At 39.6% G+C, this 26,813-nt stretch overlaps 1 protein-coding gene across 3 annotated transcripts in view; it reads right to left on the minus strand.

The window, feature by feature from the left end:
• The window catches only part of OCA2 (OCA2 melanosomal transmembrane protein), a 336,400-nt gene that overhangs the window by 39,088 nt on the left and 270,499 nt on the right, over positions 1 to 26,813 (minus strand). For all 3 annotated transcript variants that reach the window (XM_074965665.1, XM_074965648.1, XM_074965656.1), the window contains one exon: positions 16,345 to 16,438. In XM_074965665.1, coding sequence (XP_074821766.1) covers positions 16,345 to 16,438 — 94 coding nt within the window. The remainder of the gene's footprint in view (positions 1 to 16,344; positions 16,439 to 26,813) is intronic.

Genomic DNA, 26,813 nt, shown 5'->3' on the forward strand with positions numbered 1-26,813 from the left:
CAATTCCCATAGATTGGCATAGGAATAAATTCCTATAAAAATGGACTCTAGAAACTGAGAACTTTGGGGTCTGATTCTGCAAACCAACTTCCAGGAGCATCAGATGAGCATCTGACAAGGCCCTGCTCCCTCCTTGTGTCCAGGTCACCTGGCCAGTGGTTTGGCACAAGCAACTCTAAGGCTGGTAACTATGATAACAACCTTGCAGAACCTGTGTGTGTGTGTGTATGAATGAATGTGTGAATAAATATGAAATTGAATGGAATGTTATAGCTATAACTAATTGCTTACTATGATTCTTTCTGTATTCACAATAAACGTGGCATTTTGCCTTTTCCCCTTTAATAAGATCCTGCTGGTTTTTATTTTATTGGTATAACACACAGAGCCCCGTGGCCACCTCTGTGGCTAGGAACCGGATATGCCAGTCGCTTCTGGGAGCAACAGGGAGCTTGCCTTAGCTGGACTTTCAGCGAACTTTTAGTGGTGCTGACCAGAGCTGCCACAGTCCCTTTTTGACAAGGAGTTCCGGTCGGAAACCAGACGTCTGGTAACCCTACCTGGGACCTTCACTGTTAGAAACCAGATCCAGGGGCCCACAGAAGTTAATGGAAAGACTCACACTAAGTTCAGTAAGCTTTGGTTCAGGCACCCAGAGCACAGGCCTGTACAATTTGAGCAAAGAAATAACTCTATTAGGAGGTTCTACTAGCAGGCTTTTATCCTGTGTATGGACCAGCCACTACAAGGGGACATCACACCCCTAGTCAACAGGCTACATTGTAAAAAAAATGAATAAAATCTATCATTATGTCACTAAAGGAGATCTATAATTAAAATAACCTAAAATCAACTGAAAATGAATACAAAATATAAATCCCTACTCCTTTAAGCAGCCTGAAATTAACTTTTCCCCCCAGGTTTCCTTGCTTCTCTGGAAGACAATGGCCTTATCTGCACCCTCCACCTCCCTGCAGTGTCAGCTGCACTCACTCTGCCCTTCCTTCTCCTCCACTTCATCACCACCAGATGATGCGTTTCCCTTGAACATGAAAGTGGGACTTTTTAAAAAAGAAGAACTTGCCTTTAATATTTAAAAAGCTGAATCAAAAGTTGCATAGTACTTCTCATTACGCTTTTAAAAATGGATTCTTAATAGGAGAATCCAGACTATCCAAGAGTGAAGTGCCCCTTGGAGGCATTTGAAATGGTGGGCAACTTCTAATCACAATTCTGGGAAATGATGCAAACATGGTTTCCCTGGATATCGCAGGCATATCACTTTAGCAGACAGAAAGATCATTTAAAAAATAGTTTGGCAGCACTGCAACTCTGGTGTGGCCCCATTCTGTCTGTTACATACAAAGTTAAATTGCAACACTGCAGCGTAACTTCTGACTCAGCTTTTTAAGATGGGAACTAACACTTAGCTCTAGGGCTCTCAGCTGTGAAGAACAGCAGGGATAGCCACGGGAGGAGTGGATGTGGTGGAGATACTTACTATCTTCTTGGAAAGCAAGTTGGGAAGGAAGAGAACTTCCTTGCTCTTAAAAAAACTATTAACTAGAGCAGTGGTTCCCAAACTTGTTCCGCCGTTCATGGCGGGCCGGGCCTGTTTGTTTATGTGCTGCGTCCGCAGGTTTAGCCAATCGCAGCTCCCAGTGGCCACGGTTCGCTGCTCCAGGCCAATGGGAGCTGCTGGAAGAGGCAGGTAAACAAACCGGCCCGGCCCGCCAGGGGCTTTCCCTGCACAAGCAGCGGAACAAGTTTGGGAACCACTGACCTAGAGGTTTCAGAGCAGCAGCCGTATTAATCTGGATCTGCAAAAAAGAACGAGGAGGACTTGTGGCACCTTAGAGACTAACAAATTGATTTGAGCGTAAGCTTTCGTGGGCTGCAGCCCACTTCATCGGATGCACAGAATGGAACATATAGTAAGAAGAGAGATATATACAAGAGATGACTGAGGCATCTGCACAAAAGTAGAAACAAAGAAGCGTCCAGCCAATTCTGTACTTTACACATATTACAGAACTCAGGATCTTTAGCAAAATAAATTACAGCCAAATTTTTTCCTCATTTGTGTGTACTAGTCCCTCTGATCTGATTGGGAGTTGTACATGGGTATCATAGGGCAGAGTCTGGGCTGATTGAATAAAAGCAAGAAAGTGCAGCCATGGTATTCTAGAATTAATCTGAATACCTGAGCAAAATGTACCCTTACACTGTATATTTCCCATCTTTTTAACTCTATTTGGTTTCATATTGTGTGTTTCATGATGTTTTAACATTCTATTTGTAAGGTATGCCACTGGCATCTAGTGTATGACTAGGCACATCTTTTGTTTGCTTGGTTGTTCAGAATTTGTACACATCTAAAGTAATAAGAAATTGTCCCTGCTTATCATCAATTTTCTATTTTCCCTGTTTGTGTAATACCTGACCTTGCTGACCACAGCATGGCACACTGGCAAGCTGGACACACCCTTGAAAAACACAGACCATTTCCTCTGGGATGTGCTGGGTTGGTTGTGGTGCTAACTGGTTCCCATTCCCAGCACTAGGGAGAGATTCAGCCATGCTGTTCACTTCAGGGGAGAAAAGGCAGTAGGGATTCTGTGATTTCTCCTCCCCAGGCCCACAGCTATGCAACACAAGGCACAAGTTTTCCCCTAAATGTTTCTCCAATTCTAGCTAGGCAATGAAAAGGCAGTAAGGGTGTTGACAACCAGTGAGTTGTATAATTCAAGGGCTGTGGAAGATTCCAGCCAATGCTTATGTGATAACAATTAAGCCTTTCATTCGGTGTTAGACAATGAAAAAAATGCTGGACTACAATGGCAGCACAGAAACACACACGTTCTCGCTGAACCATTAACATTACGGACTCTGGAAACTCACTCACCCTGGCATTGATGGATTATCTGGAAAAATAATGTACTGACCTCTTTTAGCTGTAAAAAGTAGCATCTCTGATTTAACAGACTAGGTTTTTTCTTTTTTTAATTTCGAAACTACAAGCGTGACAAGCACATCAGCATAATGATAAATATGACCTTTACTTCTTGCTTTTCAGCATTTAACAAAAGCGTGTTTACTTCAATTCTAAAGCAGACATCACCACAGAGACTAGGATAACACCTGCCTTCATGCAGCAGGAGTTTAATCAAATATAAAATATTCCTTTTCTCAGTCAATGTATCCCCTAACAATGGATAACTAGCCATGCTCTAGTTGTAGGGTATTGCACTGCACTATAAAATTATGCAAATTCATATGCAATACTTTCCCAAATAGCTTTACTTGATCCTGGGGAAGCGACACTCAGTGTAGTCTTCATACATATTGTGAAAAATGAAGGAAACCACTGGACTTTTGCAGACTTGAAGAAGTTACTGGAAAGGTGAATATTGTTTCTCAACCAGTTACAAATGAGCTATTTGGTCAAGGCTTAAATCTGAAACATCATAGTCAGATACATTGGTGATGGAAAAGACTTGTATTAGATGCCATCCCTCTGTCAATGAAGAGCTGTTCCCTGCAGAATATTTTCTAGTCCTTCATCCATTTTGTGGAGCAACCATTCTGCTTTACTAATGCTTTATTTTGTCACAATTCACCCCCACCTGCTAGTCAAATCCTAGTCTTGGGAGATCCTTCAAAAATCTCTCCATGGAAAGATTATTTTATTCATTTCAAAACATTTCTCAAAAATCTGACATCAATATTTTATAAAGCTGGGAACTAACTTCTAAACTAACACTAGAGATTTCACATTGGCACAGAAAGCATCTCCTGAAAATCACCTAATACCATCACTGTGCAGGTACTTAAAGAAAATCTCTCTCTCTCTCTTTCTCTGGATGGTTTTAGATAAAACAAAAATATGTATAAACTATCTGCTGAGGATAATTTTAGAACAATAGTTTAAGAACTGTTTGGATACCCTGCACAAAAGCATTCAGTCTATGAAAAATAATCTTCCTTCAGTACTGCAACATTCATTTATATGAAATTAACAGCATCAGACCAGGATTTACAGTACATAGTAAAGCTGAGAAAAGAGTGGTTTCTCCTTCAGAGGTGTTGATTTTACTCCCATCTTTAGGGTTGGAGAATGTAAGTGAGATTATTTATATTAGTAGCTGAAAACCCATGTCCAGGGCCGACCCCAGGAGGGTGCGGGGCCCGGGAGAAATCAGCCTCCCCACTAGTCTCCTCAGCATCCGCCCACCCAGCTGCCGCTCACCTCCTCAACGCCCCACCCCCACCCCCACCGCCTGCCGCTCTCCTCCTCACTGGCCACCCACTCACCTGCTGCTTGCCTCCTCAACCACCTGCCTACTTGCCGCTCGCCTTCCCGTTCGCCTCCTCACCCCACTCGCTCATCCACCTCTTCACCTGAATATCAAGACAAATAGTGTCCCGATTGTACATCAGTCGGGATGTGGGACAAAGGGCTAAATAACAGGACAGTCCTGATTTTATGGAAGCATAGGGCCCCCCAAAGCACAGGGCCCAGGGCGGTCACCCTGATTCGCCCTCCCCAATGGATGGTTCTACCCATGTCACACAAGTGTGACAGCTGGGCCAAGTAAATCTACCATCTGTGCAGTGTCCATTCTACAACCAATGAAATTGTTGCATTAAATTAGCTGAAGAGTATGGGTGGTGATTGGTTCAGTTACCTCTGACATCACAATGTTCTAGGCCTCTTGGCATAAAGTCGCAATGACTGAGAATTTAAAAATTGGACATTAACAAACCACAAATCCCAGTGATGATTGCACCTGGTGATATTACAAACAAAAAGAGTTCTCAGCTGTGCTTGTAGCTGTTTCTATTGCTTCACACTGACTCAACAGACATTCTAGGCTTCAGAGTGACACAGACAGAGTGACAATCCTGGAATCTTATTATATAGATTCTGAGGCTCCTCTGATAAAAGGACAATAATGGCAATACCTATATCAACAAGTGGTAAACTAGCACAGAAATTATCCCATTATGAGATGTATTTGATGTAGTACACATGTGCAGTAAGTGTTGTGTTTCGACATTTGTCTATATAACAAAACTCTCAAGATATTTCACAGTTCAACACAGAGAAACCACAGTACAAGAGAGGGCCAAGGCTGTAATAGCTGAAGAACAGAAAGTTAGGAATTAGGTGCATGAGAAACTTTTGAGTAAAAGTTTGAGTAGTGCTTGCCTACACTACTCAAAATCTCACTGGCTACCACTATCACTGTCTCCTATTGAAATAATGTGAAGATGGAAAAATACTTATTAGGTCATCATGTCCTATTTTCTACCTTCTTGAGTGCCCTGTCCTCCCTAAATTTAACTCAATCAAGAGGACTTCTACACATACCATTGGACAATACCTTACACTCTAAAAGACCTAAGCCATGATCCACCCCAGGGACTGCATCTACTTCTACTGCATAATCCTGACAGTGGATCCTGCTGGCAAGAACTCCATGGTGTAGGGTAGAAGGCCACAGCACAAGAAACTGATCATAACCTCTGTTGGGAGCTACAGAAGGCCTGTACATCTCAAAAAGTGAGTAGTACTGGCCAGGAATGGCGTAGGGTTGGGACAGCAAAGGAATGCAGGGATTCAATTCATCCCCGCAGTGGCTTCCTTCAGCATGTCACCTGTGAACCCTCACCCCAGATAATTTTTAAAGTTACCCTCTTAAGAGAAAACCAAGAGAGGGGTCCTATAGACATAACACTGCCTGGCATCTCTCGGGATGAACTCCCCACCTCCAGGATACATGGGAACATGGAGGTCTAATGTATCTATGCCAGACTACATGAAAGTAGCCCCTTACTGGTCTTGAAAGCTCCCCAGATATTCACCCCCAATTCTCCTCTGATTTTAAATTGTCTTTGATATTCTTCAGCTCAAATTCTCATTTTGCCACTTCCTTTCCAACATGTAAAATAAACTAGAAATTATTGGCATGTATACACTGATAAATACATTACTTTTCAAGTATTATGCTAATGATAAGATTGCTACAGAAACTTTGACCAAATGTTTTATGTGACTTTGCTGTATGAGGAAAATTGTAGTTCAAGATTCCTTGAAAACCTATAGAAGAGCAGGCAATGTGCATAAGAGCATGATGGCACAAACAACAATATAGTGACCAGTACCTGTCACTGACAAAAAGTTTATCTGGAAATCATTAGTGTTCAAAATGATGTTGTCAAGATGTTATTAGATATTGAGTTCGCTGGAAGATAATATTCAGGAAGGATGAGTGAGAATGTGTTATGGTCAACGTGACAAAAATCTTATTTTGCTTTACAGAACTCCTTGCTGTTCATTGATTGATTTTGTAAGTCATTAAATTACTTTAAATTGGCCATGACTTATCTCATGGCAAGCTTTGAATCTGATTCTTAACATAGTGCTTAATAACAGTGGTCACCAGATGATCTCTACATTTAGCATAGACATTTATAACTAAGCTAGTCTTTCTGATACTTGATGCTTGGAATGACTTCCACTCACATTTTACACAACTAACATGTTTAAAAATAAATTAAATTAAATAAATTAAAACTAAAGTATTTATCCTCTTATATTCCTACTAACAATAAAAAGGAAGTACTGAACAATTGTGGTTACTAATGATCCCCTGATATTTTTAAAGAGTAAAGTGAGTGAACCCGGGTTTTCATGCTAAATTCTAATGAAAGGTAATTGCATCCTGCCTACCCTTTTTTATTTTAACAACAATGTACTTTTAACTTCTATGGCTTATTGTTATTCAGTGTTGTGACTGTTTTGTTAAATACTTTTCATATTTTACATAGAAGTGGCTGCATTTCATGGATAGGAGAAAATATACACACACATATCCTAAACACATCCCATAAATTAGAAAGACGTTATAAATACATTTATAATTCACTGGTGCAATTTATCTCATACTTATGACCTTTCCACTAATTTGTCTCCCAGAGACTGAATCACACATTCCAAATCTTTGAGTATCTCCCAAGAGCCACTGTTTTTCAAAAAAACAACCTTCCATAGATACATTTCTCCACACTATCAAATGCAGCATATACCCCAAAAATATACCTGATTGAGACCCAGGACAGGCAAGATCCAGTCCCCAGAGACATGGACATCTCTTCTGCATATAAAATGTCACTTTTGGGGGCAAATTCCTGGCTAGTATAAGAGATTTCTGCTCACTTACACAAGCAGACAATTTGGTCCTAAATGTCTACTATTTTGCAGCCCTACAAGTCTACAAATGGAAACTCCATTCTACTGAAAAGGGGAGATTCCTGGGTTCCCAGCAGAGTCTAGCACTCACTCTGGTCCTTCTGGAGGCAGCCAAGATATCTGACTGTAAATTGATGGAATTTTTGTGTGTGAAAAAGGCATTTGAGGTCCTACTGGGAGATGGTTTGCATGTATTCATTTTATTTTCTCTCTCTCTCTGCACCCTGTGCATTTACACTAATGGTAAATGGTAACATCTTAACATGTAGAGGGATACAAGAAATTGTCCCAACTTTTTTTTAATTCTCTAGAAAAATTCCTAAAATAGATTTCTGTATCATATTATAAAGTGTACATGATGGTGTGGTGGGGTATAAAGGTTTTACTGGCATAAGAGTCCTGTATTCATAGTTTTGCCACTCATGAGTAATCCAAACCTCCCAAACTCACGTCAACAAAACCTTTATGCAATTCCACCATGTATTCCATATATACACAGACACACACAGATTATATTATTTACAATCGCTTTTTAAAATCATGTAAAGAGTCCTCAGAAACTTCTACATGATCACCAAGAACGTCTCAGCTTTATTAATTATTCAGAATTATCTGTGAATTTCTTCAGAAAATATTTTTACCTGTAGGTAGCACTCTGCAATCCACACTACATTAATTAGTTGCATATGCCACATGATATTATTATTTCTGGTTTTCTTATCATTAGATAAATTTACCTAATTAAGTAAAATAGTGCAAAATGTGAATTAAATATTTTACAAGCAAATATGTACCTTGAAAAGTACTTCTGGTGATTTTTTGGGCAAATATTCAGACACATAGAAGTTTAAATGTGTAGAGGGGATGATCACAAGACAGTCATAAATATGATCAAATAAAGAATAATTTTCAATTTGCACAAATATTTATAGTCAATTTTTCCCTGCTGTTCACCCAAATACATAATCTACTGTTTTATGCCTTAATCCTCCATTTCACTATATACGGGCATACCAATGTACTTGTGCAGAAGTGCACTGGGAAGTATTTAGGCCGCAATCCTGCAAATCCTCATGCACATTCTTAGCTTTACTACCACTATCTATTGATTTCACTGAGGGCTGGCCTACACTAGAAAGTTGGGTCAATCCAGGTACGTCACTCAGGGGTGTAAAAAAATCACACTCATGAGAGAAGAAGTTAAGCCAAACTAAGCCCTGGTGTAGACAGCACTAGGACAACAGAAGAATTCATCCATCAGCCAAGCTACTGCTTCTTGGGGAGCTGGATTTACTACAGTAATGGAAGAACTCCTTCAGTCACTGTAGTTAAGCATCTACTCTGAATCACGACAGCAGCACGGCTTCAGCTGATACATTTTTAGTGTAGACATACCCTGGGACTACTCATAGTAATCAAATTAAGCATGTTTGTAAATGGTTGCAGGATCTGGGGCTTTGTGTGGATTTTATCCCAATTTTGACTTATTTTGTAATGTGCTTTTAAATGTAATTGTTCATGTACTAAGATACATGAATTATATACAGCATGAAAGGTAAAACAAAAACTATTTTTAACAACTGACTCACAGCAATTAATCCTATTTATTCTTTTAAAGCAGAGTATGACCCAAAGCTCACTCTTTCATTTTCACATAATTTAATTGGCAAATGAATTTGCTAATCCAATCAAGGACACTTCACAATTAAAAAAAAAGCAATTACTTTCAATTTCCACAAACCCAATGTTTTTCAAAAGTATTGGTCATAATTAGAAGACAAGAAAACCTTTACACATGCTAAACTCCATGTAAAATTACACCTAATGTAGACAAATCCTATTTCAAGTTGGAAAAGGAAAAATTCTTCAGACTGAAATGCTCAAAAATACTAAAGTGTTCTGCACTTTTTTGCTTAAAAACAAAGCAACAAATGTCATTAATTTGCATTTTCCTCCTTGTTGTTGCTACATCTTACAAAAATGAAACCAAAGAAGCACACTGAAACGAAAATAAACCACTCTCTATTGCAAGTATTTTCATTGTTTTTGGTGGGGAGGACATTTAGGGTGGGATTTTCAAAAGTGATGCTGCCGCTGAGGTCAATGGTAAAACTGCCACTGACATCAACGGCAGCAGAATTAGGCAACTGTTGAGTGCTTTTGAAAATCTCTCATTTGTTTTTCAGATAGTCACCAGTAACAACTGACACCCTTCCCAGGGATCTCAGCAGAGAACATAATACTTGAAGAAGCACAAAGGCTGAACTACCTTCCCATCTCCGTGAGCTGACAGTCTCTGTGCTTGGTCTCATCCTAAAAGTGAATGCGATTGGAAAATTCAAATGAAGTTGGCTGAATAATTGAATTCCTTAAGCATGCTAATAGTGGAAAAAGTCTTAAATGCCAAATTCCTTTCTGCTAGCAGCATCTCCCATAATTGTGTTATGTACAGGCTGGTCCCCCGCACTTTGAAGCATCCTGAGACTAGGATTACCAATTTTTGTTGGACATGTTCCTGGAGGTTTCATCACATGACATTATCTTTAATTAAAGATGAATCTTTAATTCCTGGAGACTCCAGCCCAATCCTGGAAGCATGGCAAACTTGCCATGTACAGTTCTAGATTTTTCCTTCTGGAGCTGCATAGCTGCACAAAACTATCAAAAGCCACAAGTTAAATGATTGTTTCACTTAGGGCGATCAGGTGTCTGGTTTTCGATTGGAACACCGGGTCGAAAAGGGACCGTTAAAAGTCTGGTTGGCTGTGCTGCAGCGCTAAGGCAGTCTCGTCCCTACCAGTCCTGGGGCACTGCACTGCACCGTGGAAGCGGCTAGCAGGTCTGGCTCCTAGACGGCGGGGCCACGGGGCTCTGCACTCCCATAGGCCAGGAACTCCTGGCCCCGCCCCCCTGTCTAGGACCCAGACCTGCTGGCAGCTTCCAGGGCACATGCAGCATGGTGCCAGGACAGGCAGGCTGCCCGCTGACTGGGAGCCACTGAGGTAAGCCCACGCCCCAACCCCAAACCCCATCCCCCTGCCCTAGCCCTGAGCCCCCCACAAAACCTGGAGCCCCCTCCTGCACACCAAACCCCTCATCCTCCAGCCCCACCCCAGAGTCCGCACCCCCAGCTGGAGCCCGCACCCCCTCCCACACCCCAACTCCCTGCCCCAGCCCAGAGTCCCCTCCCATACCTTGAACACCTCATTTTTGGCCCACACCCCCAGTTAGAGCCCTCACCTCTCCCACACCCAAATCCCCTGCCACAGCCCATGAAAGTGAGTGAGGGTGGGAGACAGCAAGCCACCAAGGGAGGGGGAATGTAGTAAGCAGGGGGCAGGGCTTCAAGGAAGGTGCAGGAATAGGGTGTTCGCTTTTGTGTGACTAGAAAGTTGGCAACCCTAGTTTCACTGTAAGATTCCTCAGTGAATGTCTCCATCACCAAAACCAGTACAGCTGGGTAGTCTGCACTCTTGACAGGCCCAGTACTAGAACAGCAGTGGTGTGGCATGACAGACTGAGTTTGAGGAGCAAGGAGCTATTTTGGAAGACAGCACTTTTATGAAGTACTAGTAATAAAAGAATCTGAGAACATAGGTTAAATGAACTGGAAGGAATAGGACTACTGCTCTCTTACAGATAATCAAGTAAGGAGATTTATGTGGCTTTGCAGAGCTCAATATTTTACACAAACAATTTTAATGTGTTGTGGAAATAGGACGCACAGGGAGTAGCATTAAGACATCACATTTGTCCTCCTACGTGTGAGTGACAATCATCACTGAAGGCATCACAGTCTGTATGGGTCACTGCTCTCCAGCAAGGATAAATGGGATATCCTACTGGAACCACTTTTGTTATAAAGTATACCCCTCAGGGATAAATCCTACTAATAAAACAATTTGTTTCTGAATCTATCACTATAAACTAATATTTTTCAAATACTTTCAAATTATTGTTACTCCCAGTGAAGCTAAAGAATATTAATTCAGCATTCTAGATGCCATAATGAGGGATAGGAATAATAGAGGAATAACAAAACATGCCAAAAATATAGTGAGTACTTCTATGTTTTTACCCACTTAATTTTACCATGAATTCTAAATTAGGCCCCAGGAGCCCACACCAGTCCCTCCCTACAGGCTCTCTTCTTCAAATGCCAAATCATTGTTATCCATATAATTACTTAATTGTATAAAGTAATTCTATTTATTCTTCCCACCCAGTTTATTCTCCACCATACCAAATTCCCAGTCACCAACTATCTGACTGAAATAAAATTAGTACATTTTGCCACTTTCTTTTTCTATGAAACAGCTTGATCACTCATCTGTGATTTCTTGATTACATCTTTCATCACAGACAATGGTGGTGTTTTGCTACAGGGCCAAACAAAATTGCTCTTAGCTCCAGAAATACTATACTCGTTAGGTTTTCACATTTTTACCATTCACCTTGAACAGAGGACACCCCTCTGCATTCTGATCTTTCTGCTTTCCATCACATCCGTATGTATATTTATTGTTGTAATGTTTATCCTTGTGGCCATCCACACACCACTCGTATAATACTTTGCACAAAACTTTAATATATTTTCTTCTGTCTTCATCCTATGGTGACATGTTTATGCAAAAATGCAAGCAATTGCATCTGCGGCAAATACATACTGAAAGAGACTGAGGGTTAAAAGTGTATAGGAAATTAGGCATGAGTTTGAAATGGTAAAGGCTTGCAGGAAAAGCTAGAGTAATTTAAATATTTGTAAGCAAAGATATCAGGTCAAAGAACAAAGGAAAAATACAGGCACTCTCTCTTTACATGGCTGTAGTGAGAGTGCACCTGGAATATTGTATTAATTCCTGGGCTCCATATTACCCAAAGGATACTACCAAATTGGATGAAGTTCAAAGAGAAACAAACTGAAACAAGTGAGATTTGCTCAGGAGGAAACATTAAAAAGCAAATAAGTAGTGCTTGGCTAAACAATTTCTAAGGGTAGTGGTTGGGTATAATGCAGATGGGCTGAGTTCCCTTCCCATCTTCAGCAGAGTACAACATGCTGAGTCAGTGTCCAAACTCATTCCCCCTATTGATCCCCTTCAGCTAATTAGCTTCATTAATAACTTAAAAAATAATAATACAACTGAAACCTCAGCCAAAACTTCCTTCCTGAACTTGGCTGATCCGAGCTTTTCCTCCAAAATTTCCTCTGTCTTAGTTCCTTCTCTCTTGAGAGATTCTCCCATGCTCATACATCCCAACTGGATTTAATGAGCCACAGTGACTCAGCAGGAATCATTCAGTATTTACCTGCAGATTGTAGAAACCTGTTAACAAGGATGTTTAACAGCAAAGTCCTGCCACCCTGTTAAATGGGCCACAATAACAGTCTACACATCTAGGAAGTGCGTTAGCTCCATGGAGAAGTAGAATTATTTAGTACTGTATTCCTAGATTTTTAAGGTCAGATGGGACCACTCTGAAATACTGATATAACTAGGAGTAATGGAAAATAATGAAGAATTATCAGGAAAAGCTTCCTACTAGCCCTCTAAAATATCTTTTAAGGAATTGGTGAAGTTTGTTCACTTGGGACCATAAATTTAGACTGGATAAAACACTAGAAAATATATCATAGTGCCCAGTTCTGTATTTGCAGGAAAATGAACTATATCGCTAATGGTATGAAAGGTATCTGGAACAGTCTAACATTGAGTCTTACAGATGTGAAGTGTATCATACAGAAAAATCAATCTTCAGCATCAGATCAATAGATGGTGTAAATCAACCTAGTTCCAACTGAAGTCAATGAAGCTATGGCAGTTTATACTAGCTGATGATCTGGCCCACAAACTTGAACCACCAAAAAAGATTCATGGTTAATAGCTTCTGAAAGTATTTATTTTACTTCTATCTGACAAGCGTCCTTCTGAATAGCACATGTAGGTATTCATGCATTCCTCCTTAGTGCCACTAACCTGCACTTAAACATTGGGATTGGGGATTACCAGAGGCCATGATCCTACAGAAATACAAAAAGTAGAGAGCAGAAGCCAGATTCTTAGCTGTGAATTAATTCCTCATCAGTAACAGTCTTGCCGTTCCTTTCATAAATACAATTCCAATAAAATACTACTAGCCAAATTCCACTCTCAGTTACACCAGTCCAAAGCCAAATAGATCAAAGCACACTACGGAACTTTTAGCGTGTGGCAGCAGGGTCCACACAGACAATTAGTGCACAGCATGCTCTGCAAGGTAGATTTATACCCCGGCTTGCAGTGCACTAACTATTCATCTAGACAAGCTCTGAGACACAGCAGCGGCAGCAGCTAGGTTCTGGGTGCATCCTGACAATACCTGTATCCTACCACTCAGGGGAAGAGTGATTCTGCCGCGCCTTGAGGGTTTCTCATTGAGTTTGAAATGTTATAATTAGTAGGGCTGGTCAAAAATTTTGCATCAAAACTGTTTTTCAATGGAAAATTTAGTGTTTGGGTAAATTAAATTTCCCACGACAAATGTAAGCTTTCCATGGAAAATTTTGACTTTTTGTTGAAAAACGGAACACCTGAAAACTTTTCAGTTTTCAGCTACAAAATTGTCACTTGGAAAAGGTGCCTCATGGAGATTGGAGTTCAGGAGCGTCATGCCCCCATTTTGCTCTATGGACCAGTATCTCCAGCTGGACTCCACCTCCTGTGGATGGACTCTCATGAAGTGCCATGATGGCACAGCAAGAAGGGGGAATGTGGTCACCACGAGGATGAACTCCAACCGGGGAAATTTTTCTGTTTCTCATTTTTTTCCAAAAAGTCAAAGTTCTTGATGGAAAAGCTAAATCCTAAAAGGACAATCTGAATGTCTGCAAATGTGCACAGAGCAATCCAAAATAAGCCCATCATTTCTACATCAACCTATTTTGTACAAGTACCCGTTTATAATTTCTTAAAAGTATACTAGCAATCACTGTGTATCACCCTCCCTGCATAAGACCGTAAATAGTCTAAAAAGGTCCTGAAACTTAAAATTTGTGACATAGATCTGATTTGCATTATGTCCTTCTGAAACTCATGATCAGAAAATGTGGATGTTAGGGTCTATAGGGATAGTTTGGGTCAAATTCTCCTAACAGCAGCATATTTGTGGATTTGTCAGAAATTTACAGCTCTCTCATCAGCATTACCAATGTCCCAGCTCTGGATTCTGCCACATGCAGGCTTGGTAGCTTTCACAGAACCAGCACAAGGGAAAGCAGCAGGGATGGGGAGATAGAGGAAAAAAACAAAAAAGAAAAAAAGGACAGAAATTATGGGAAGAAGTTTCCTGTATTCTCTGCTCCAAATATGCAAGTTAAGTGGTAAAAAATAAACCCAGTATGGTATTCTGGCTAAATCAAATGTAATTTAATCTTTAACTGGGCTTGATTTTTAGTCCTTCATCTCCCAATTCCCATCAATCCCTTCCCATCATCACCTTAAAGACTGGAGGAACTTGAAAACGTATTAAATGGCAAAATGCAATAAGTGCCGGTTTTAGTCCCTTGAACGCCTTCTGACCACCTTAAATTAAGTATAGAGTAGCTCAAATTGTGAAATACTTCTTTTACAGTAACTCCTTATATTTTTTGTCACAACAGCCAGATTATGATACTCTTGTTTAGCCTGAAGAGAACCTTGCTCCACAAGTAATCCTACTCACTTGAGTGGGACCCAGTTTATGGAGCAAATTGCTACTCAGTATGAGCAAGGGTATCAGACTATGGCCCAGTGATACGAGGGATGTTCATTATAATATACAAATAACAATAGAAACAATCATTCTAAAATATGTTTAACTAACTACTGAAAAATTCATTTCAATATTAGTAGAGGGTTTCAGACAAAATATTAGGGGTGGTCCACTAGGAAATGCCAAGTCTTTGCTTCAACCATTGCCTCCATTGTCCTCCTTCATCTTGCTCCATTTCTAATATGTCTTTCTACTTTCTGTATCATCAAAGTAAAAAAACATTCAACTCCCAGTCTGTGTACTATTCACTGTAATTGAAATAAGAAAGTAGATCTATTTTATTCCCCCTTCCCAGATTTTATCTTCAGAGGTACTCTATGGCCACTAGGTCCAGTTGACCTTCACCAAAAAAAAAAGTGGACTAATACATTTTTCCCTTAACTTCCCTTAGACAACATCTAACTTGTCATTAAATTCTTTAACTCAAACTTTTTCATTCTCTGAACTAGATTTTAATACAGACTGTCTCAATGACCTCCTTCTTCCACTCACCATTACCTCCCTCCCTCATTCAAGATGGCATAACATTCTTAAGGTAGCTACAGCAATTGGTTACCTGGAAAGTAAATTAAAAGTATTTGAGCCAAAGATCCTCTGCTGATGTAAATCAGTGTTGCTCCAATGACTTCAGCGTAGCTACACCAACCCAGACTGACACCAGCTTAAGGTCTGACCCTCTATGTATCTTACCTTTGTTAATGTAACACAGAAGCTGGAAATGAATAAAAGAAACCTCTATCATGTGACCAGCAAATGGTCCACTGACCATAATTTGAGAACCACTGGTCTAACTTCTCAGTCATTTGTGTTTCTCATAATGAAATGCTTAGAAGTGAATGCAGTGGGACTGATGCTTCATTACACCAGTTTTACATTAGTGTAACTTCACTGAATTCAATGGAGTTACACTGGCTTTATGCCAAATCTTCCAGACTGTGCCCAGGTACCAAGCTTCCTGTTAGAATTAACAAGCCAAAGTCTTGTATCCAACTGAAGTCAGGTGCAATTTCTGAAATCTTATCTTCAGATTCTCTATTCCCTGAGGAGCTCCACTTCCACCTGAATTGTATAGATCTGACAACTCTGCAGGCCCATGTTTGTGATGCTTGGCTAATTCCAGCAATAAAGACATAATTTGTTTTACTGCAGTAGGTCCACGTACTGCTTATCAGCTCTCTTCTAACATCTTCAAATGTTAACTGAGCCTATTACTTAATATATTTTATATCAGGCTTCTGGATACATTTATCGAAGGGAAAATTAAACAGAAATTTAAAGTAACAAGTCTAAAAATGTACCTGAAAAATTCCATGAAAGAGAAGCCATAGCCATGCTGTTCTGCAATTCCTGCACAAACAACATTTGCAGATGCTCCGATCAATGTCCCATTACCTGTAATTCAAAAAAAAATTAATGCCAGTTTATATTTGTCCTTTGCTTCTTACTCTTCCTTTGATTTGCCATTCAGTTAGTCTAGGTTGAAGACTTTAGATCTGCTAGTTAGAAAAGAAAAATAAATTCTCTTGCATATACCTGAAAGGAAGCCATCTCAACAATAACTCACAGCCTATAAATAGCTTAATGCTTTCATAGATAAGCCTCACATCATCTTCAGATTCCCAGCAAGCAAAGAGAATGGGAATGAAACATAACACTATGTAGTCAAAATTACACCCATGACCTGTATTCAGAGAAACTTTCTGATTATTGGTTTTATAAACAGGGAGGTGCCATCAAGATAAAATGAAGACAGAGGAAAGGAAGCACATTTCTGCAACAATATGTTGAACTATTGATTGAGGGTACTAATAAAATGGATGCATTTCTTCTGTGTATACATGAGATTGGCAAATTAATCTCTTATATTTACATCTCTTTTTTACACATACATAAAACTAGTGATTTAAAAAAAAATTGAAATAAGGTGCAGGCTGATAGGAACAGATGTTGTTCATAGTGTCTCTACTAGGGTGGAATTTCAGTGCCAAGGAGGTGCAGTTTATAAATAGTGAACTGCAAATGTCCTGTCTCTTTAAAACCCCAGTACTAGATCATCAGCTCATGTAAACCAGTATAGCTTCAATAGTCAGTGGTGGTATACCAATTTATACCTCTCCCTCAAGAGATACCAAAGTATTTGTGCTGTATTTTTAAAATGTGTGTATCTTTGAGGGGGAAGTACACACTAGATCTTGTTCCTCTGCAATTCTTTCAATTGACCTTCAAGCTGACCTTCTCCCATTCCATTTCTAATCACTCCATTTCATATAAATAAATAAAGTATTCAGGTATCCAAACAGTCCAATTCATTATCCAAAGCTTTAGGTTGGGAAGACCCGCTTGAACTTGATAAAAGTTTTGTAGCTGACTCTACCAATCATAACTGGTGTCCTTTGCCAATAAATCTGGCCTGGACCATTGCTGGGGAAAATTACAATACTTTCAGCATTTTCTTCTCTAAATGATATTTTTAGCAAAAGGGGCAGCCTTCTAAAAGAGGGCTTTTTCCAAGTATAGTATCGAAACTCATCTGTTGTGTCCAATGGTACTATGTTAGGAATCCATTGTTCTAAGCATGTATTTTTCCTGTGCTCCCTCTAGCATAAGATCATTCTTACATTTTGATCCTGCTACTCATTGCCGTACTGATATTTTACTGGTCTGACTTTGAGAGAACTAGATCAGAAGGTAATTAATGCTGAGGTTAATTGTTTTGACTTAGTAAGTATTCTGGGTCCCCCAGAGCTCAGCTTATGAAAGAACAGAGCTGGGGAAAGGCAGTCACATGATTTTCCAAAAATTCTTATGCTGTGTCTGGAGATTGCAGTGACTAAGCCGGCAAACCTTCTATCATGAATAATTATTTTGTTCACATAGCTTTCCACATGCCAAAGTGCTCAGGAACAACACCACATATAGTCTAAAACACAATACAGTAAAACACCCTCTTCACATTCAAGCAAAACAAACCTGTGGAGTTCAGGTACGGGAAAAGAATGGAGGAGTATGAGTGTGTCAAGGTAAAAAATATGGGGCCAAGAGGGATTCTACTAAAAATAACCTTGGGGGAAGATTTATGCTTTTTCTTTTAAAGAAGATAAGAAATGGATTGGAATAGGTAATAAATAAATTACAATTAACAAAGTATTAAGAGATTTAGCAACTAAATGACCAAATTATTCAGTATGCCAGCTTGGCCTGATTCCCTGCTATGCTACTCCAGTTTTACACCAACAATGGAGTTCTAGCAGAATAAGACAAGAAGAAAACAGTGGTGACAGGCAATGAGGAACACAGGGTGAACAGAATAAGATCAGACTCAAGCTAGCATGCTGCTGCTGCATCCTGAAGAAGCTACAAGTGATGGGGATTCACTGCTAAGAGCCTCAGGATCACTCTCTAGGTAGTTATATAGTCTTAATCATGATACTATCTAAGTACCTCACAAACATTAATGGATTTTATCTTCTCAACAACTGTGCAAGGTAGGAAATTGTATAGATGGGGAACTGAGGCACAAACTAGATTAAATGTCTAGTCCAAAGTCCTATAGCATGTCTTTGGTTAAGCCAGGAACTGAAACCAGGTCTTCTAATTCCAGTCCAGCTTCCTTCTATGTTAGAACCATTCTTCCTACTCTGGGCCCTGCACTGCTGTTGTACATTCATCATGGGGTTAACAAGGATCCAACCTGTGCAAAATAGTGCAATTAGAAAAAACACTTTCAAACCTAGCCCAGCGCATGGCTTTAAACAGAAAGAGGATAATCCAAAGTCACAATTTGGTGATTCTGCAAAAAAGCAAACTAACTTTCTTTGCACCTAGAAAGTAAAAATTTTTCACAAGTCTGTATATGCTTCTACAGCTCCACCATCTTTCATCTCTTTTCATTTAAACTGAATTATTTCCTTGCTACTGCCCCCCTAGATTATGTTTTTCTATTTTTTAATTATCACATTTTTCCTATGAGTATATTTCCTTCTTTCACTTGGGATTGCTTTTCTTTCATAAAAAAAATTTATAGTTCCATACTGGTTTTCTCTGCTCCTGCACCATGAAGGAACAACTTTGAAAAACAGGTTTCAGAGTAGCAGCCATGTTAGTCTGTATTCGCAAAAAGAAAAGGAGTACTTGTGGCACCTTAGAGACTAACAAATGTATTTGAGCATAAGCTTTCATGAGCTACAGCTCACTTCATCAGATGCATTCAGTGGAAAACTTATGCTCAAATAAATTTTTTAGTCTCTAAGGTGCCACAAGTACTCCTTTTCTTTTTGAAAAACAATAAGTAGACATACCTTTTTTGTTATACCTCCTTTACAATCCCTTAACTTCTCTCCATTTCCCACATTTGCTGCTCTCAGTGACAAAAGATATGCTCTAGTTCAAAAGGAATTATTTCTGGGAAGTTCTGCAGTCTGTGTTATACAAGAGTCAGACTAGATGATCACAATGGTCCTTTCTGGCTGTAGAATTTCCAAATCTCTAATAGTTTCATGGTGAAAAATAAGCTAAGCTGTTCACGCCACTATTAAGGCCTTGATCCTGCAAAGGAATCCATATGGGGAAGGCCATTATGCCCACCAGGAGTTCCACTGATGTTACTGGGACTGCCTGGAAGTGCAAGCACGCACCCACCTGGATCCTTTCAGAGTATCAGGGCCTAAAGTTATAAAATCATGGAGTATTCTACTTGTGGCACCAAGACTGATTTGCTTCACTGTCTCTCTCCTCCACAAAGTGACACACATATTACTTCAGGGTAGAGAGAAAAGCTAAATGACAGTGCAGCAGGACAAAAAAATTGGTACCGAACCTTCAGAAATTTATCCCCAACCCAAGTAGTATCTGTTATTTGAGGGCCTCCATCAACTTCACAGATAGTTTCCTCACTCCATCTCTGCCTCTAAATGCATTAAGAAATATTTATTTAGAGTTATTAAACCAAACTTGTGTCTTACATGTGTACTGGTACAAGATGACACAAGAAGGGCAAGACACAAGAAATAGATCCGAAAGCAAATAGAGAGGAAAGGAATCAGGTGGGGAAGCTTAAAGAATTTCTAATTCCAAAAGAATTCAAACTAATCACTAGTCTTTTGTCCCCAAACACTTTCACGAGAGATTTCTGCTTTGATTTCAGCATATTTCTTGGCCAAATACCACCATCAGAAAGACAACAAAAACAATGCTACTGTAACATGATGAATCTACATCTTCCTTCAGATTAAGGAAACAGAACTGATAATATCTTCGTGTTTCTGCCTTTGCAATGAATTTATTTCTCAAAGTGGGTTTAAGCTGGGGGGGAATCATCTTAAATGTTATTTGAAAGTAGGAAGGTTATTTTCATTTGTTTGGCTTTGGGTTAGGTTTTTTTTTATTATTGTTCTCGTGTTTATGTGGTTTAATTAGATTTTGTCTTAGTTGATTTCAGGAATTAAATTGAAATCAACAATAAGGACAACCTTTTGTTTCCTCTTCTTTTAATTTCTATCTTTGTATTAGGCTAGGAATTTGGTAGTGAAAAAGCAATTTTGCAACCAAAGAACCATAGAAAATTCAGGATTAGACTAATGTACATGAAAACCCATACACATGTCCAGTTCATTCAGGTTGATGTTTTAGTAAACAAGGATTAAGTATTTCCCAGGAGTCCATAAAATCACTGCCATGACTATTAAAGAATAGCAAGTGCTAAATGGTATAGCACAAACTTTTACTTATTTCTGTTACTTATTTGCTTATTCACAATATTATACAAAGACATCATGTCAGAAAGCAACAATGCAACAGCCACTATTCTTATGGTTTTCTTGATTTAATGACATCTATCATAATCTGTTCATAATTAACATAAGGGCAATGGTTTTGTAAAAAAAGATTAATTACCATGTGATAAGTATAGTGTTTCTCATTGTCTGGCTATACCAAAAGGAGGACAGGAGACACTTGATATGGATTTAATCAGGCCACAACTTGATTATTAGATGTCTGGGACTACCCGGCAGATAAAAGTGTACGTTTCAGGCAACTCCATGTTCATTCAAATAACTACCCGGAGTTTCCATCAGCCACCCTTCATTTTCCATCCAGGTCCCCAGCCATCCCACGGCTTGGACCTTACCATCCACCCACCCTTGTTGGAGGGTTAAGGTGGGCTAATAGAAAGGGGGGTTGGCTCCCTGCCATACCAGTCATAGGAGCCCCAACCCTACCCCACCCCAATTCCATTCCATTAACCAACACCTCCTTTTTAAGTTCTTTACCAGGCCATTTATCTGGTCACTGGATGCCTTCCCTATGGAGTACCTGCACTGGACATCCACCACAAGGAGGTGCCAGCAATTAGCTTGGCTGACTTTTGTTGCCTGGAGAAAGGACTTCTAACGCCAGGGCTTGCACCTTTTTAAACCTTCCACCCTTACATTCCCAAGGGATGAGTCAGCATCACCAAGCTGACCCCCACCCACCTTTTTGCAGCAGTTTCTGACCTCCTCCCATAAAACACTACTGCCTTCCTCCAGCAAGCCTGGACAACATCACCCCTGAAATTCAGGTGTAGTGCGGTCATTTAAATGATTTGTAAGCTCTTTGGGGCGGGGACTAGAATTGTTTGTATATTGCCTATCACAAGGCTTTTATTCTTGATTGGGACACTTAGGCACTAGTGAACTTCAAATAATAGCTAATAAACATTACATTTAAAAGGACCTCCTTACTTTTATGCTAAAAATATTGCCCCAAATTTCCTCCCAAACATTCACAGGGGGGTACAGTTCAAAACATACAAAACCTAAAATAAATAGGCCAGAAATTTAGATTTCTGTAAATTCAGGTAACTGTAAAAACATTCAACCTAGGCTTTATCCATAACTCTAAGAGACAAAGGAAGTTTATAAAATAACTGACCTGGAAAAACGCAGACTTCAGTAAAGCAAATACATCTATCATTCTATTGCTCAAAAACCTTTCAGAGATTCTAGCCAAAGGCCAACTATAAACTCATATAATTCAAGTGAATATTGAAGCTAATAGACCCAGCACAATCTGGATTAAGGCTAGGACATGAAATTGAAAAAGCTTTAGTGGCACTGATGGATGATTTCCTGCTGTCAATGGATAGTGTGTACAAATGTGTTTTTATCCTCTTGGACCTACCTACAGTATTTGACATTGTCAAACATGGGATACTAATGTACCCCTTTAGAGCAGTGGCTGAGAGAATGTGTTAAAATGGCTTAAGACCTTCCTGGAGGGTCACACCCAAAGAATAGCGATGGAAAACTGTACCTCCACCACTAGACATCTCTCTAGCAGAGTCCCACAAAGATCGATTCTTTCCAGCCCTATTCAACATCTATATTCAACCACTAGTTGATCTGGTTACATGGCATGGACTTAAGTGCCAACAATATGCGGATGACCTCTCCCTCACCACATATGACTATACCACTAGCACCAAGATGGCCAAGTGACTGGATGAGATCAGCTCACAGACTGAAGCTGAATTTAAGCAAGACAGAGGTTATGCCGGGGAAGAGAGAGGAAAGAACTTTGATGTGTTTGCAGTCACAGTGCAGTCTCCTCTGGTTGAAGGTGAAGACCCAAAATTGGTCGATTTGGTCTGTAATTTAGGAACACTCCTGAATTCCTCACTGATACTAAGCTCTCATACAGCAGCATTGCAAGTAATGCTTTTTACCATCTCCAGTTGGCTAGGAGATTCCATCTCATTCTGCTGGACCTGGCCTCAGTTATAAATGTCTTCGTTTCCTCTCAGCTGGACTACAGAAGTGTTATATATCTGGTCACGAAGCCATCAACCCAGTAGGAAATTCCAACTAATAAAGAATGCAGCAGTGCATCAGAACTGTCCTCCACTATTGACACCGGCTTTCCATAGAATATTGAGTCAAGTTCAAAGTCTTGGTCATTATCTTCAAGGCACTCCATGGACCAGGCCCAGAGTATGTAAAATGTTGCGTAAAGCTCTGGGATGAAGCTCGTGATTGCAACAACTTTTCAAATATTTGTCCCTCAGCCTGAAATATACTTATATAGAATCATCTTAAAACTATGGTGTTTGTATTTGGGATTGGTGAAGAGTATTTTAAAAGTTCTTTGTTGCAACTGTCTTTAACTAATATGGTGTGCAGTTTTAGAAATTGCAAGCACTGTCCAGTTCAAGGTCGCAATTCCAATTTTGAAATTCCTCACGGATTGATTTTAGACACCTGACAGAACACCTCTCTCTTAGTGGCCATGGCTTGCAATGACAGCAAACTTCCACTGCTGCCATGACACTGACTTTAATAATAGGCTGCTTCTGAGTGCAGAAGAAGTGACTTTTATAGTAGATGCACCAAGATTGTGGAATTCACACTCTTAAGTGACAAGACTCTTCAAAAACACATACACAAAGGCACCAAGCACCCATGCTCTCTCACACACCAGCCTGTAAACAAGGCAACATATTTCTCCTACAAGCTGGGAAAGGAGAAGGAGAAATTGTTGTTATTTCTATTGTTAAATGTTTTGGAGACTCTCAGATACTAAAGTAAGGGACAATATAAAAATCTACAGACGTTAGGAAGAAAAAACTTTCATCTGTATGTTGTTCTTTGAAAACAGAAAATTATTATTCCGTTGGGGGAATATTTTCATGTTATTTTCTACTTTACTTTTCTTTGTGGACTAATCAAAGGTTCTGGTGTGTGGGATTTAATTTATGGGAAATGTCTTCTGTTTTTGATTTTTCCTTTCATCCTTAATTAATAGATCAGTTTTTGATAGGGTTTTTAATTTAAAAAATTAATTTCTGCATTTAAAATGACAATGTCATTAAATACCACAGATTTTGTCATTGGTTACTCAGAATTTTATTTATAAAAATCTTTTCAGTTTCCCTTCAAGTAACTCAATCTTCAGTTACGATCATGTGAAAGATTTAGTAATGTTACCCAAGCAGCTAGCCAAAGCTCTGGGCCTTGCAGGTGCTGCAGCTGGAAGTAGAAATTGACAAGAGACAACAGAGTCTGGCATTTTCTTTAATGTAATCTTGTGTATTTACAAGGAACGTACAAGGTCATGTTTCTCAGAACCTAGGAGGAATAAAATTGCAGGAGACAGTTCCTTTATTTGCTGTTCAAGCCAGCACCATGTATTCAAAAAGCATTTTCTCTTAGTTTTATCTTGGGGCCACATTACTGTGCTTCCAGGCTGCCTCGGCTTGACTTTCTCTCTCTGCTTCTGTCTTGCTCCTGTCCCTGTGTTTTCACTGTGTTAAGGGCTCCTGGGCACCTAAACTACAACCTTCTGTCAGAAATTTACTAATTAGAAGAGAGGGACCATTTTTGTTGTGTTATTAGGGATTCTGCTAGGAAAAATAGAAACACTGAGGGTATGTGTACATGCATCTGAAGAAGTGGGTTTTTTACCCATGAAAGCTTAAGCCCAAATAAACCGGTTAGTCTTTAAGGTGCCACCAGACTCCTTGTTTTTATGTCTACACTACAATTAAAAACTCATGGCTAACCTGTGCCAGCTGACTCAGGGTCACAGAGCTCAGGCTAAGGGGCTGTTTAATTGCTGTGTAGGTGTTTGGGCTAAGGCTGGAGCCTGGGCTCTAGGACCCTGGAGGGTCCAGGGTTTAGGCTGCAGCCCGAACCCTAATGTCTACACTGCAATTAAACAACCTCTTAGCCCAAGTCCTGCAAGCCTAAGTCAGCTGACATGGGCCAGCTGTGGGTGTCTAATTGCAGTGTAGACATACCCTAAATGACCCAAGCTTGAATCTCCAAAGAAAGGTAATGTCAAGGAAACCCAATAGTCTCTCAGACAGGACTTTGCAGCTATGAAGGACTTTTTAAGTACCACATTTGATCTTTTATCTTACGATACACGTGAACTCTCTAAAGATGTGGGAGAAGTTAAAGCACATTTGATCTATTTCGAGAAAAAAATACAGAAAACAGCCATAGAACTGAAGGAGGTTAAAATGGAGGGTGCTTTCTTAAGGCAAAGACTAACCAGTCTTGAGGAGACACAAGAAATCTTAAAAAGAAAAGGAGTACTTGAGGCACCTTAGAGACTAACAAATTTATTTGAGCATAAGCTTTCGTGAGCTACAGCTCACTTCATCGGATGCATTCAGTGGAAAATACAGTGGGGAGATTTATATACATAGAGAACATGAAACAATGGGTGTTACCATACACACTGTAACGAGAGTGATTACTTAAGGTGAGCTATTACCAGCAGGAGAGCGGGGGGGGGGGGGGGGGAGAAAACCTTTTGTAGTGATAATCAAGGTGGGCCATTTCCAGCAGTTGACAAGAATGTCTGAGGAACAGTGCGGGGTGGAGGGGGGGAATAAACATGGGGAAATAGTTTTACTTTGTGTAATGACCCATCCACTCCCAGTCTTTATTCAAGCCTAAGTTAATTGTATCCAGTTTGCAAATTAATTCCAATTTGAAAACAGATCACAAAGGAATACTTTGTGGTTTGTAGGCATCCCTGAAGGGCTGAAAGGAAAAATCATGATTAGCTTTCTCCAGAACACACTCTCTGAGGTACTGGGATTGGATCCCAGTTTGCTTCCCCTGGAGATTGAAAGGGTTTATTGAGTGGCAGGGGACAGAAGGAGAGAGTACAATAGCCCCAGACCTGTCATCTTTCAATTGCTAAGATGTAATAACAAAGTTATGTCTGCTACTAGGTAAAAAAGAATGCTTACGAATAATGATTTTACATTTTCTTTGTTTCTAGACTTCTCTCTAAATTTAAGCAAGAAGAGAGCAGCATTTAATGGCATCAAAGCAGCTCTCAGAGGATCAGATATTAAATACAGCCTCAGATATCCTGCCATTTTCATAATGAAGATAATAGATTCTGTGAAATACTTCAATATTCCATTGGATGCTTGGCAAGCAGTATTGGATTTGAGACCAGATCTCACAAAGGGAGATCTGCAGAAGAGAAGAATGAGGGGAGATTTAATAGCTGCTTTCAACTACCTGAAAGGGGGTTCCAGAGAGGATGGATCTAGACTGGTCTCAGTGATGGCAGATGACAGAACAAGGAGTAATGGTCTCAAGTTGCAGTGGGGGAGGTTTAGGTTGGATATTAGGAAAAACTTTTTCACTAGGAGGGTGGTGAAGCACTGGAATGGGTTACCTAGGGAGGTGGTGGAATCTCCATCCTTAGAGGTTTTTAAGGTCAGGCTTGACAAAGCTCTTGCTGGGATGATTTAGTTGGGGATTGGTCCTCCTTTGAGCAGGAGGTTGGACTAGATGACCTCCTGAGGTCCCTTCCCACCCTGATATTCTATGATTCTAAGGGTAACAGTCAGATTCTCTCAAAAAGGAAAAGTAAATGGAGAGTATAGCCCTGAAGAAAAGGAACCTGTGATCGGGAAAGCCAAGCAATATTTGACATATCTGATATTTTAATCGTGTTCTAGAGTGTAATTAGTACGGACATGCAAGATATTTAGTATAGCTTTAGAATCAATACTTTCAATATATTGATAAGCCAATATAAAAATACCTATACATTCACAATAATTATATTACTCTTATCTCCTTTCCTTACATGCACTTATATTTATAACTATATCTATGTTGATTTATGTATTTAACTATGTACATGAAGCTAATATATTCACAATTATTTACTTGAGTATTATTTGTGACTATCTGTATCACTTTGTATGGACACTTGTAATTTTTACATTTCTATCCATATTTAACGTTTATGTATT

Source organism: Natator depressus, chromosome 1 (assembly GCF_965152275.1).
Source record: "Natator depressus isolate rNatDep1 chromosome 1, rNatDep2.hap1, whole genome shotgun sequence".
Lineage (NCBI taxonomy): Eukaryota > Metazoa > Chordata > Testudines > Cheloniidae > Natator > Natator depressus.